Below are 13,516 nucleotides of genomic sequence, written 5' to 3' on the forward strand. Positions count from 1 at the left end.
TTTTTTCCATGTGTTGATACATTAGGCTTATGTTTAACCAAAATTATGTTACTACTTATTTCTGCAGCTTTCAGTGTTAGGTGCAAAGGACCAAAGAAGTATGCAACGCAGTATAAGAATGACCATTTTTTAACTACAGAGATGAAACGCCATGAAACATTACGTCACATACATTTGTGGATCTTTTTTCTTTAATTGCATTGCATTATCATTCTGTGCTATTTTATTACAGTTTAGATTATTCTGTATGGTATTGTATTGGTGCATAGTACTGTTGGGTATATGGATTAGCCAATGTGTTCTTCTTTCTGTTATATCCTTTACATCTAGGTGGCTCTTCGTAGCAGCATTCTATGTGGCCTCCATGTAACTACAATAAAAAGACCTCTTAATCAGTAGTTTCTGCTATGGAAGAAGACAATTTATTCTTCTGAAGAATAAAATGGCACTTCCCCCTAAAATAAAATAGAAAACAACCACAATTCTACAGAACAGAGCAATTCTTCTGGTAAAGAATAAATGATGGCACAAATAGCCCCTAGTGATGCCTTTTAATGAAAACTAATTTAGGCAGGGTGCTGGAACTTCTTAAAGAGACCAGTTCTCTATGGAGACTTACTGGAAGTACTCCATGGTATGAAGACTTATTGGCAATGCTCTATGGGAAACAAATATGCAAAGCGGTACCTACCAAGAAGGAGAACCATCTCGCTAGCATCACTTATTGGAAGTGGTCCTCTATGAGTCAATAATATCCAACTTTGCAACAAACCTTGGGATTTGACAAGGGAATATAGCCAAACCAGATATCCATCTGTATACAGCTGTTTCAGGGTGCTTGCCCCTCATCAGTATGGAGTAGGATTCTGGCTGGCTCAGTGTGATGTCTTGGAATTAGCTTAGGCAGGGTGCTGAATATCCGTAAAGAAACCAATCCTTTATGGTGACATAGGAATACTCTAGGGCAGGGATGGCCAACCTGAGGCTCTCCAGATGTTGCAAAACTACAACTCCCAGCATGCCCAGACTATCTACAGCTATCAGCCTACAGCAGGGCATGGTGGGAGTTGTAGTTTTGCAGCAGCTGGAGAGCCGCAGGTTGGCCATGCCTGCTCTAGGGTAAGGAGGCTTATTGGCAATACTCCATTGAAAACAAATATGCAAAGATGTATCTCCCAAGAAAGACAACCAGCATGCTTTAAAGTCAGATCTTGATTCAAAAGGGGCAACTTCCAATAGATGGTGTTTGTGAGATGGTTCTCTTTCTTGGGAGACAACTCTTTGCATAACTGAAAATTATTAATAGGCAATAGCTCATCTAGGGGCGCAATGCAAGCCAATGAGTTTACATGTACGTGACGAGTGTACATACTGTATCTGTGTATATTGTGAGCGTACATTTACTGTATGTACATCCATATGTGTGGTGACTGCACCCTCAGGGATGGTATGAAATATCTGATACACACCGTGCAAGGAACATCAGGACTAACAAAAAGGACAATAAGAAAAATGTACCAGATTGTCATGCATGTATATGTGTGGCTGTGTAAAGGGCGGCTGGGCAGTGCTTACTCCTCATTTTTAACATTTGGGGGGGAATAAAAATATTCATAAAGAGGGTGCTCCTGAAAGCTTTGCATTGCGCCTACCAATAAGTGCAGTGGCTAGGTGGCGGAGGTAATTTTCATCACTTGGGGTCCCTTAAAGGGAAAGTGTTGTTGTGACACCAGTTGCATTTCAGCAACGAGGGACTAAGTCCCCCTAAGTGGAAGGTGGTAGTGGATCCCAGGTGTAGGAATGCCAGAGTGGTGTAAGGACTGCCTATAGTGTCCCTTTAGGTGTGGCTGCACGTGTCACAGTGCTCCTACCTGGATATCCTGGAACCCCAGGCACTGTAGTCCAAAGCAGTGCAAATATGGTGAATAGTTGAGGGATTTGCAGAATAAATTGAGTCCAGATGTGTATTGAAGTGGTTAACAGCTTTACTTGAACAAACTTGCATAAGAAACAATCTTCAAGTTTTATCTTGGTTATCAGCAGGTTTTGGCTTAACTTTTGGCAGGCAAACACTCTCAGCTCTGCTACATCTGTCACTCTTTGACTTCATTGTGCTGACAGGATTAAATAGAAACTTTTACTTTCTGCTGAACCTTACTTACTGTAGTCTGACTCTCTCTCTCTCTCTCTCTCTCTCTCTTGCTCTTTGTCTTTAGCTTTATCTGTATTCTTAACTTTATCCAGGGGACTACACTTCCTGGCTTCTCTTGAGACTCTTTACTTTTTTCTCTTTATCCGGCAGAGCTGATGGTGCTCTGCTGGCCTAGGCAGGGCTCGCCCAGAAGGGACGAGTTCCCCTGCTCCAAAACCTCCCTCTTGCAGGTGGTAGACCAGGCTGAATTTCCCTAACTGAAACTAATCTCCTCCCTCTTTAGAGAGGGCTAGAATGGACAAAAAGGTTCCATTCTATGTAACCTAACTCTGCCAATATTGCCGTTATCTGCTGGTGAACCAGGCACATTACATTTGACATAACAGTTGCATAGGAAATACATATACATTCAGGAACAAATACACAAGATTACATTGTGTCAACCAAAAGGGATAGTCATGGGGCAAAAAGAGTGGTAATGCCCCCTAGTGGGGCATTACATAAGTTATTTCAACACCTTATCCACCTTATCAGGACTAACAAAAAGGACAATAAGAAAAATGTACCAGATTGTCATGCATGTATATGTGTGGCTGGGTAAAGGGCGGCTAGGCAGTGCTTACTCTTCATTTTTAACATTTGGGGGGAATAAAAACGTTCAGAAAGAGGGTGCTCCTGAAAGCTTTGCATTGCGCCTACCAATAAGTTATGTCAACACCTTATCCAGCCCGTTTGGCACTATTAATAAGCTCTAAAGTTTTCTACTATTAAGAGGCATTCTTAGGCCTGAGCACCTGATGCAGAACTATGTGGGGATATGCCAATCTACAGACATTTCAGGCTCACCTACACATGGTCCTGTTACTTCCAAAGGTTGATGCCTCCCTCACTTGGTATTTACAGTGGGATGCGAAAGTTTGGGCAACCTTGCTAATCGTCATGATTTTCCTGTATAAATCGTTGGTTGTTACGATAAAATGTCAGTTAAATATATCATATAGGAGACACACACAGTGATATTTGAGAAGTGAAATGAAGTTTATTGGATTTACAGAAAGTGTGCTATAATTGTTTAAACAAAATTAGGCAGGTGCATAAATTTGGGCACGGTTGTCATTTTATTGATTCCAAAACCTTTAGAACTAATTATTGAAACTCAAATTGGCTTGGCAAGCTCAGCGACCCCTGACCTACATACACAGGTGAATCCAATTATGAGAAAGAGTATTTAAGGGGGTCAATTGTAAGTTTCCCTCCTCTTTTAATTTTCTCTGAAGAGTAGCAACATGGGGGTCTCAAAACAACTCTCAAATGACCTGAAGACAAAGATTGTTCCCCATCATGGTTTAGGGGAAGGATACAGAAAGCTGTCTCAGAGATGTCAGCTGTCTGTTTCCACAGTTAGGAACATATTGAGGAAATGGAAGACCACAGGCTCAGTTCAAGTTAAGGCTCGAAGTGGCAGACCAAGAAAAATCTCGGATAGACAGAAGCGACGAATGGTGAGAACAGTCAGAGTCAACCCACAGACCAGGACCAAAGACCTACAACATCATCTTGCTGCAGATGGAGTCACTGTGCATCCATCAACCATTCGGCACACTTTACACAAGGAGATGCTGTATGCGAGAGTGATGCAGAGGAAGCCTTTTCTCCGCCCGCAGCACAAAAAGTGCCGCTTGAGGTGGGCTAAAGCACATTTGGACAAGCCAGCTTAATTTTTGGACTGATGAAACTAAAATTTAGTTATTTGGCCACAACAAGGGGTGTTATGCATGGAGGAAAAAGAAAACAGCATTCCAAGAAAAACACCTGCTACCTACAGTAAAATATGGTGGTGGTTCCATCATGCTGTGGGGCTGTGTGGCCAGTGCAGGGACTGGGAATCTTGTCAAAGTTGAGGGACGCATGGATTCCACTCAGTATCAGCAGATTCTGGAGACCAATGTCCAGGAATCAGTGACAAAGCTGAAGCTGCGCCGGGGCTGGATCTTTCAACAAGACAACGACCCTAAACACTGCTCAAAATCCACTAAGGCATTTATGCAGAGGAACAAGTACAACGTTCTGGAATGGCCATCTCAGTCCCCAGACCTGAATATAATTAAAAATCTGTGGTGTGACTTAAAGGGGTTGTCCAGGTTCAGAGCTGAACCTGGACAGCCCTCCGTTTTCACCCAGGCAGCCCCCCTGACATGAGCATCGGAGCAGTTCATGCTCCGATGCTCTCCTTTGCCCTGCGCTAAATTGCACAGGGCAAAGGCATTTTTCTGAGTTCCGGTGACGTACCAGGCTCTCTATGGGGCTGACAGGAACCCCGGTGACGTCACCGGCACTGATGGGCGGGATTTAGCTCTGCCCTAGCCAGTAAAACGGCTAGGGCAGAGCTAAAGCCCGCCCCTCAGAGCCGGTGACGTCACCGAACACACTGCTGGGCGGAAGTTACCGCCCGGCAGTGTGTTATTGAAAACACAAGAGCCTGTGCCCTGCGCGATCTAGCGCAGGGCACTGGAGCGCATCGGAGCATAAGATGCTCCGATGCTAGGCTCAGGAGGGCTGCCGGGGTGAAAATAAGGGTATGTCCGGGTTCAGCTCTGAACCTGGACAACCCCTTTAAAGAGAGCTGTCCATGCTCGGAAGCCATAAAACCTGAATGAACTAAAGATGTTTTGTAAAGAGGAATGGTCCAAAATACCTTTAACCAGAATCCAGACTCTCATTGGAATCTACAGGAGGCGTTTAGAGGCTGTAATTTCTGCAAAAGGAGGATCTACTAAATATTGATTTCATTTCTTTTTTGTGGTGCCCAAATTTATGCACCTGCCTAATTTTGTTTAAACAATTATAGCACACTTTCTGTAAATCCAATAAACTTCATTTCACTTCTCAAATATCACTGTGTGTGTCTCCTATATGATATATTTAACTGACATTTTTTATCGTAACAACCAACGATTTATACAGGAAAATCATGACAATTAACAAGGTTGCCCAAACTTTTGCATCCCACTGTATAGCTGGGAGGGGATATCAATATAAAAATGGATTCCCTTCAGACTATGGAAATATAAAATGTCAATTTTATACAATTTTTTTTACCACCTGTTCTACAGAAATGTTGCAGCAAAACTTTACTTCCCTACTACAAAGATATCATCACATGTTTCACAGTGTCCGACTGGTACTTCCTGTTTCCCATATACATAATATATTTAGAAAGAGGAATCAAGATATTTTCTGACTTGCATCCTGCAGAAGACCACAGAGAATGAATGTGTGCTCAGGCTGGATTATTTGTCTTGTCCTGTCCATCACAGGTGGGTGAATGAATCAGGGTTTGCTATGTATTGTGCTTTTAGGTGCAAGAATAGGGTCACTTTTTTCTGGTCCTTTTATATCACATTCCACTTAATTATTCAGAGATGTTTTAATTGATACCCTATCTGATACACACTGTGCAAGGAACATTGGGGCTAAAGTCACAGAAAATAATGCACTATAGTAATAGATGCAAACCTAACATATGGACTAAGCCCTCACTCTAGTAATAAAATCTGAGACTTTTAGCCAATACATTTTGATCAAAATACACCTGTGCCCACCTACCCAGCGCCAAGGTGGTCTCAGTTCAGGCAGGACCTATATATCACTGAATAGTTATCCTACTTAAAACTTAACTTTTAGTCATTATTATTTAAAATATTTTTGATAGCTGCATATATCAGATACAATGGACTTATGTACAATGAGGCACAGGGTAAATGTACAAAATCAAGAGCACGAATTTGGACCAAGTAGTCCCACTCACGGTTTGATGATTATTCTTTTTATGGAGATGAGTCGTACCGCAGCAGAATAGACGTAGTGGGAGGGTCCACAGAATCTTGGTAAAAAAGTATTAAAGTCACCGGCTCTTCTTATACAGGACAAGTGAAAAACTGGGGAGATGATATCCCTATCCGACTGATAAGGCTCTGCCTAAAAGCGGAGAGGTCTCCCGCCTAGGTGCGGGAGAATCACCCCCAGAGGGAGCGACCCCACTTATCGACGGCTGTCCCTGTTATCCTGTCCCTAAAAAATAGCTCCCAGTGTCAGTACAGCCAATAATAAAGTAGTTCTATATTCCCAACGCGTTTCCTCCGATACATATATGACCGGATTCATCAGGGGAAGAAAAAAATATACAAGGATAAAGATAACTAGATGAATAAATGGCACAATAGCCGTCAGCCCAATAGCTCTCTGTCGATGTATCCAACCGAATGATGTAGTCCAGGCAGGACCTATGCTAAACCTACCTATGCCGTTATGCATCTATGTTCAGGAGCGCAGACCCTGCACATATAGTGTGTTGCTCCTAATTACCTCCATGTGGAGCAGCAATCGGTGGGAGGAGGAGCACACACACTTATATGTACCACCTTAATCAAGGTTGCCTTTCAGAAGTGCACATGAATGCCACTCCCAGAGTAGGAGCGCATTCAAACCTGAAGGTGCCACCCCTCCAAGACAAGTCAAACAAATCATGAAAAAAAATAAAAAAGGGATACATAATTAGTACCATATCGTGTAGGTTTTGTATCTTTTTTTTATTTTTTCAAGAACATTGGGACTAACAAGAAAGATCGTGGGGGTCCGATACCCAGCACCCCCTCCAATCAGCTGTTTGAAAAGGCACCGGTGCTCACAGTAGCGCCATGGCTTTTTCACAGCTTTGTCTAGACCAGTGATGGGCAAACTGCGGCTCTCCAACTGTTGAAAACTACTAATTCCATCATGCCCTGCTGTAGGCAGACTGGGCATACTGGGAGTTGTAGTTTTACAACAGCTGAAGAGCCGCAGTTTGCCCATCCCTGGTCTAGATCATATGATGTCATATTCCAGAGGATAGGTCCTCATTTAAAAAACCTAGGAAAATCCCTTTAAACTTGTCTTTGTCCACGGTGCCCAGGAACGCCCCTCTGAAGAGCCGTGCCCGCCGAAATGTGAAAACTAAGAACTCCTCCAAGATCGCCTAAATCGCGTCCCAGAGGCGAGGCTAAGTGCTTTCCCCCCCAGCGCCACGCTCTGCGGCAAACACCCCCGATCCTCCTCTCGCCCGCATCCGAAATCCCGCGCAGGCGCAGTGCCGGCTATTGCCTGCGCCTGCGCGATGATAAGACGGCGCATGCCCAGTGACGCTGTTGAAGCTGTTGCCCTCAGTCGTCTTATCATCGCCCTTCATCAGGGGGCGTTCCTGGGCACCGTGGACAAAGAATAACGCCCCTCTGGGCTCCTTACAGCTTCATTTGCATATCATAAAAAGCGTTTTTTTGAAGAAATGACAAGACACAGAATAAAAAGAACAAGACATATGGAAATAAGGTACTTTATTACACATGGATTCATAAAAAAAAATTGATAATATGCTAGTAGTAGTGACAGATTCCCTTTAATTGACACTCAAATCAAGGTGCATCTTACTTGTCTACAAGGATCCAAAGAGGTAAATGGAGGATCTATTCACATAGCGCTGTGGTTCCAGGGTAACGAGTTCAGGGTAAGGCTTCATGTCCATCCACGTACAGATGAATACCGTCTGGATTTTGCCTTTTTCTCACTACCATCAATAGAAATTTCTATTCTCATCCACAACGCTGGACATGCTCTATAATTTGCAGAACGGCCACATGGATCTGCAGGGAATACAGATATGTGCATGGCCCCGTAGAAATGAATGGGTCGGTGAGCTATCTTCAAAAAATACATAAACCATACGAAGATGAAAAATACGATATGATAGCGTGAGGTTGCATGAGGCCTAATTTGACCTATTGTGTTTATTGAGGTTTTCGATGCAATGCAGCTACACATTACGGGACCAAAGCTGTCTATTCATCAAGACAAATGCACCATAAAACAAGCACATAAAGGTAAGTATATATGCACATAAAAAGACAACAATGTGAGTTTCCACTGGGTCATAGTGGGCACGGTGCGACGTCATGGATCACTATAGGTCACTATTGTGCATGTAAGTATGGTAATAAAACAGAATAAAACCCAAAAAATAATTAGACCACTAGATAAAACATTGAGCAGGTTTCTACCGAATAAAAAACTTGTTGCCGTTGTAAAATAGAAATGTATACAATTGTGTCGCTTTATGACAGTGTGCATATTGTCTGTGAGTACTAACTAGTAATGCAGACAATACTTCACATACCGTATATACTCGAGTATAAGACAAGTTTTTTGGCACATATTTTTGTGCTCAAAAAGCCCCCTCGTCTTATGACATGTTGGGGGCCGGAAAAGCTGTTACTTACCTTTACAGCTGCTCCGGTCAGCTCCCAGCACGTCCGCGCGGCACCTCTGTTAAGCTCCCAGTGTAAATCTCGCGAGACACGCAGGCCGCAAGATTTACACTGGCAGTAAGTACCGGCCCCTGCACAGCCTCCCCTCCCCCTGGACAGCCCTCCCTCCCCCTGGACATTCCCCCCTCCCCCTGGACAGCCCCCCTCCCTGGCCAAGTATGAAGTAGAGAGGGGTATTTTCTTGATTGCGAAAATTTGCTAAAAAATCGCATTCAAATTTTCGCATAAAAATTCGCATGAACTGGTATTTTCCCAAAAATCAAATTCTATTTTTATTTTTGAAATTTACCAGTAGCTGCTGCATTTCCCACCCTAGTCTTATACTCGAGTAGATAATTTTTCCCATTTTTTGGGGGTAAAATTAGGGGCCTCGGCTTATACTCGGGTCGGCTTATACTCGGGTCGGCTTATACTCGAGTATATATGGTACTTATCAACAGAGTCACTCTGTTGACATTATTAAAGAGGTTTTCCAGCAATGCAATGATAATGACTTATCCTCATGATAGGTCATCAATATCTGATCTGTGGTGGTCCAACTCCCGGAACCCCCACAAATCAGCTGTTTGCACTGCAGCCTCTTTCTAGTCCAGTGACGTCACGTTCGGTGGTCACATTGCCTAGGTGCAGTTCAGTCCTATTTAAAGGGGTTCACTCACTTCAGTAAATGGGATTTATCACGTAGAGAAAGTTAATACAGGGCCCTTACTAATGCATTGTTACTATCCATATTGCTTCCCTTGCTGGCTGGATTCATTTTTCATCACATTATACATTGCTCGTTTCCATGGTTACCGACCACCCTGGAATCCATCAGTGGTGGTTGTGCTTACACACTATAGGCAAAAGCATCAGCCTCTCTGGTGGCAGGGACCACGGTTCTACTTTTAGGAATCCCACCCATTCTCACAATTCTTCCCCAAGGTGAATGGGGCACATCCAGAGGTCCTACATTGTTGTTGTGAAAACAGAAATCTATAGATCATTTGCGTTCACAGGAGTCTGTCCCTAGCAATCACAAGGTTATGTATTTTCCTGGCAATATGCCATACGTTTAGGAGATGGGGATGCCAACTTAAGCTTCTATGTGAGGCTGTGTGCAATAGGCATTAACTGTGGCATAGGATAAACTGGAGGTTTTTTATTTTATTTGGGTTGTTTACTGTGCAGCAGAACTCTGGGTCTTTTTTACTGTAAAGCACTGTGCAACAATGTACTGTAAGTGCATAGTACTGTACAGTATGCATAGGGACTTCCTGTTTTACTATGCAACTACTGTACAGTTACTGCATCCTTTGCCTGGAGGCATCTAAGTGGTGGCCAGAAACCACACATTCACACACCAAACAGACGAATAGTCGGCTTTTGTGACCGTTTGCACTGACTCACACCACTGCCTGGAGGCAACCAAGTGGTGGCCTGAAAGGCTGAAACTCACACATTCACACACCAAACAGACGAATAGTCGGCTTTTGTGACCGTTTGCACTGACTCACACCACTGCCTGGAGGCAACCAAGTGGTGGCCTGAAACTCACACACCAATTGGCAGAATATTTCAGACATTCGGCATGTGTGACTGTTTGCTATACAGTTACTGTACCTCTGGCTGGAGACACCCAAGTGGTGAAAGTCACATGAATATTCCAGCCAATCGGCATGTGTAACTATTTGCCACGGAATCGTGCTGCTGTCTGGAGGTATCGTATGTTGAAACTACATTGACCATTCAGGGGATTACTTACAATTGGCCTATTTTGATCTTGATGGTGATAAGTATACAAATATTACTTTTATATGTCTCAGGAGATCAGGCATTTTCCCCTCTTTCATCTCATGATATCATTTCTGGCTGGAAGGCAACTGGCTGCAGCATCCAGGAGACAAAGGATGTCTCCGCCATGCTGTCATATGTTAACTAAATCTGAAAAAGATCGGAAGGAATTTAACAGACATACAACGATGTACAACAGACATACAAAATCTACAGGTTTTCTACTCTTTATCAATCATTTCTTTGTTTAGAGTTCCTTTAAGTGATTACTTTCTAAGGGATGGACTGATAGCACCTTAGAATCAGTCAGAGGAGATTACAGAAAAGTATTGTAGACTAATGATGAGCGGCATAGGCAATATTCGAATTCGCAAATTTTTCGCTGAATATTTGCCATAAATTTGCAAATTAAAGAATTTGTGATCTCCAGTAATTGTTTGCTTGATTGCAAAAATCGGCAATGTAATATATTCACGATAAATTTGTGATTAGAAAATTCAACACTATTCGTGAATACGAATATATAGCAGTATATTCTAAATATTTGCGAATTCTCGACGTGGCGAAATTCGCAATTCAAATTCACGATTCGAATATTCACGCTCAACACTATTGTAGACATTAATTTCTGTTATCATGAAGTCGCCTTTAGAACTTCTGTCATGTTAGGCTACTTTCACACTAGCGTTCGGGCGGATCCGTTCTGAACGGATCCGCTCATAATAATGCAGACGGAGGCTCCGTTCAGAACGGATCCGTCTGCATTAAAATAGCAAAAAAAAAGCTAAGTGTGAAAATAGCCTCGGACGGATCCGTCCAGACTTTCAATGTAAAGTCAATGGGGGACGGATCCGCCTGAAGATTGAGCCACATTGTGGCATCTTCAAACGGATCCGTCCCCATTGACTTACATTGTAAGTCTGGACGGATCCGCACGGATCCGCACGCCTCCGCACGGCCAGGCGGACACCCGAACGCTGCAAGCAGCGTTCAGCTGTCCGCCTGTCCGTGCGGAGGCGAGCGGAGCGGAGGCTGAACGCCGCCAGACTGATGCAGTCTGAGCGGATCCGCTCCATTCAGACTGCATCAGGGCTGGACGGCTGCGTTCGGGTCCGCTCGTGAGCTCCTTCAAACGGAGCTCACGAGCGGACCAGCGAACGCTAGTGTGAAAGGAGCCTTACATGGCCATTGGGGCCTATGGATGTGACAGGCTTTGGCAGAGTGTAGAGTAATTCCCAGTGTGGAAGCCACGTTTTTGCAATGCAATTTGTAATGACAGTATATTGTATAGGAGAAAGTGAACAAGAGATCTACATCCCCTGCCTGATATTAGCTTCAACAAAGATGAACACCTTGAAGTTATGACAAGACGAGTTATCACAAGATGCTCCTTTGTGAAACCCTGTAGGGAAGTTTAGCAGGAGGCCTTCCGCCCTAGGGTACACAGTATAATAATTTTGTGAGTCTCTTGATGCAGTTAGTATTTTGCAGTTAGTATTTTGTTGAATTGAACTACTTACGTCTAAACTCAATGGGTGAAATATTTATATTTGGACTCTCACAGATTTGGCAGCACCAGCTGAAATGGTGACAGGTTTAGTGAATGGCATGATAAACATGCCCTGCAGATACACCAATCAAGGTTCTGAATATACCATGTGCTGGGGACGAGGTGGCTGTCCAATCTATCGTTGTACGGATGAGATTATCAGGACAAATGGCAAGGAAGTGACCTGGAGAAAATTTAACAGATACCAGTTACTGGGAAATATCATTGATGGAGACGTGTCCCTGACCATCATCAGGGTCACTAAACAAGATGAAGGAACTTACTGCTGCCGGGTGGAGGTCAAAGGATTTTTCAATGACCAAAAGAAAGAGTTGGAATTGAAGGTAGAAGAAGGTAAGATATTTCGCACTCATAATATGAAGACACCACGTTTGGGCGATGAATCAGTTGGCCTCTCCATTTCTCCCTAGTAATGATTTTAAATCTAGAGATGGATGCAAAAGTAGTCTTGGTGGACAGAGGAAGTCAGTGGTGGTACTGCACACAAGTTATCTGGTGTTTGTGCAATCCCCTGCTGTAGATGCTGGAAAGGAGAATCTAATGACAGTGCTTGTCAGGTATTCAGGGCCTGCTCTCCAAGCAACATGGCGAGCAGGCTCTGGAGCAGTTGCACCAATGTTAATCCAGCCCTGGAGCACAGCAATTGCACGAGAGGCATAACTTGAAGCTACTAGGCCCTAATACAAAATCTGTAACAGGGGACTCCACCTGTCATGTGCCGTGTCCCATTTATAATACTGTTGGCACCTGTGCCCTTTCAGGCACAGGGAATCCAATCATAATTGCTACCTCTGCACCCTGATAGCTACACCCCAATAGCTACTCCCCATATGAACAAGTGCTAATACATTATTGTTTTCTCAACAGAAAACCCGGTAAATGCAAATCATCATCCCACACCTACAGAGCAAGACAGCTTCAGCATGCGTAAGTCATTTATCGGTAAAAAGCCTAATGCACACAACCGTGTGCCGGCCTTGCCCGTGCACAGGCACTGACCGCGTGGCCACCGTCTGCGGATGCGGACCCATTCACTTGAATAAGGTGTGCGAACTGTATTTGACGGTCCGCACAGTGTTGCAGAGGCACGGACAGAAAACCGTTCCATGCCTCTGATCAGAATGATCAACCCTACCAGGCAATATGCCTCTTTTAATAGGGTTGATCATGCTGACAGAGGCTCTTTATCTGTAACATAGGCCAATTACAAGTTCTCCAGATATTACACTTAGAACAACCACATTCTGCCTCCCAGTCCAGTCACTAGACTCTGCTTAAATCTTGTATTAAAGAAATACTCCTTGCAAAATTGACATACCCTGTTATGCTTAGGCTAGGGCTACTGGTCGCGCACCAGCTGTCGCGGCCAGGATTGCAGAGTAGCGGTCATCGCAGAAGTGTCGGATTACTTGCGACTCACGCAGCAATCCCATTTATTTCTATGGGATCACCGCTATTCTGCAATCTTGGACGTGACAGCTTTCTCATGACCAGTGTCGATGTGTAGCCCTAAGCCTTAGTCCAGGGCCTGAAGGGTGGGGCATGTTACATGGATTTTCTCTATGGTGTTCCTTGAATCCCTATGTTGTGCTCCGTCCCCTCACTCTGTACTAGTCATAAGTCTGTGACTAGTAGCTTTGTATTGAGTGTAACATGAGGAACCAG

At 43.8% G+C, this 13,516-nt stretch overlaps 1 protein-coding gene across 1 annotated transcript in view; it reads left to right on the forward strand.

Annotated features, from left to right (window-relative positions):
* LOC122926052 (polymeric immunoglobulin receptor-like) overlaps nucleotides 1-13,516 on the forward strand; it is a 36,698-nt gene that overhangs the window by 21,572 nt on the left and 1,610 nt on the right. The window contains exons 6-7 of the mRNA XM_044277436.1: nucleotides 11,846-12,184; nucleotides 12,719-12,778. Coding sequence (XP_044133371.1) covers nucleotides 11,846-12,184; nucleotides 12,719-12,778 — 399 coding nt within the window. The remainder of the gene's footprint in view (nucleotides 1-11,845; nucleotides 12,185-12,718; nucleotides 12,779-13,516) is intronic.

This window comes from Bufo gargarizans, chromosome 2 (assembly GCF_014858855.1).
Source record: "Bufo gargarizans isolate SCDJY-AF-19 chromosome 2, ASM1485885v1, whole genome shotgun sequence".
Taxonomy (NCBI): Eukaryota; Metazoa; Chordata; class Amphibia; order Anura; family Bufonidae; genus Bufo; species Bufo gargarizans.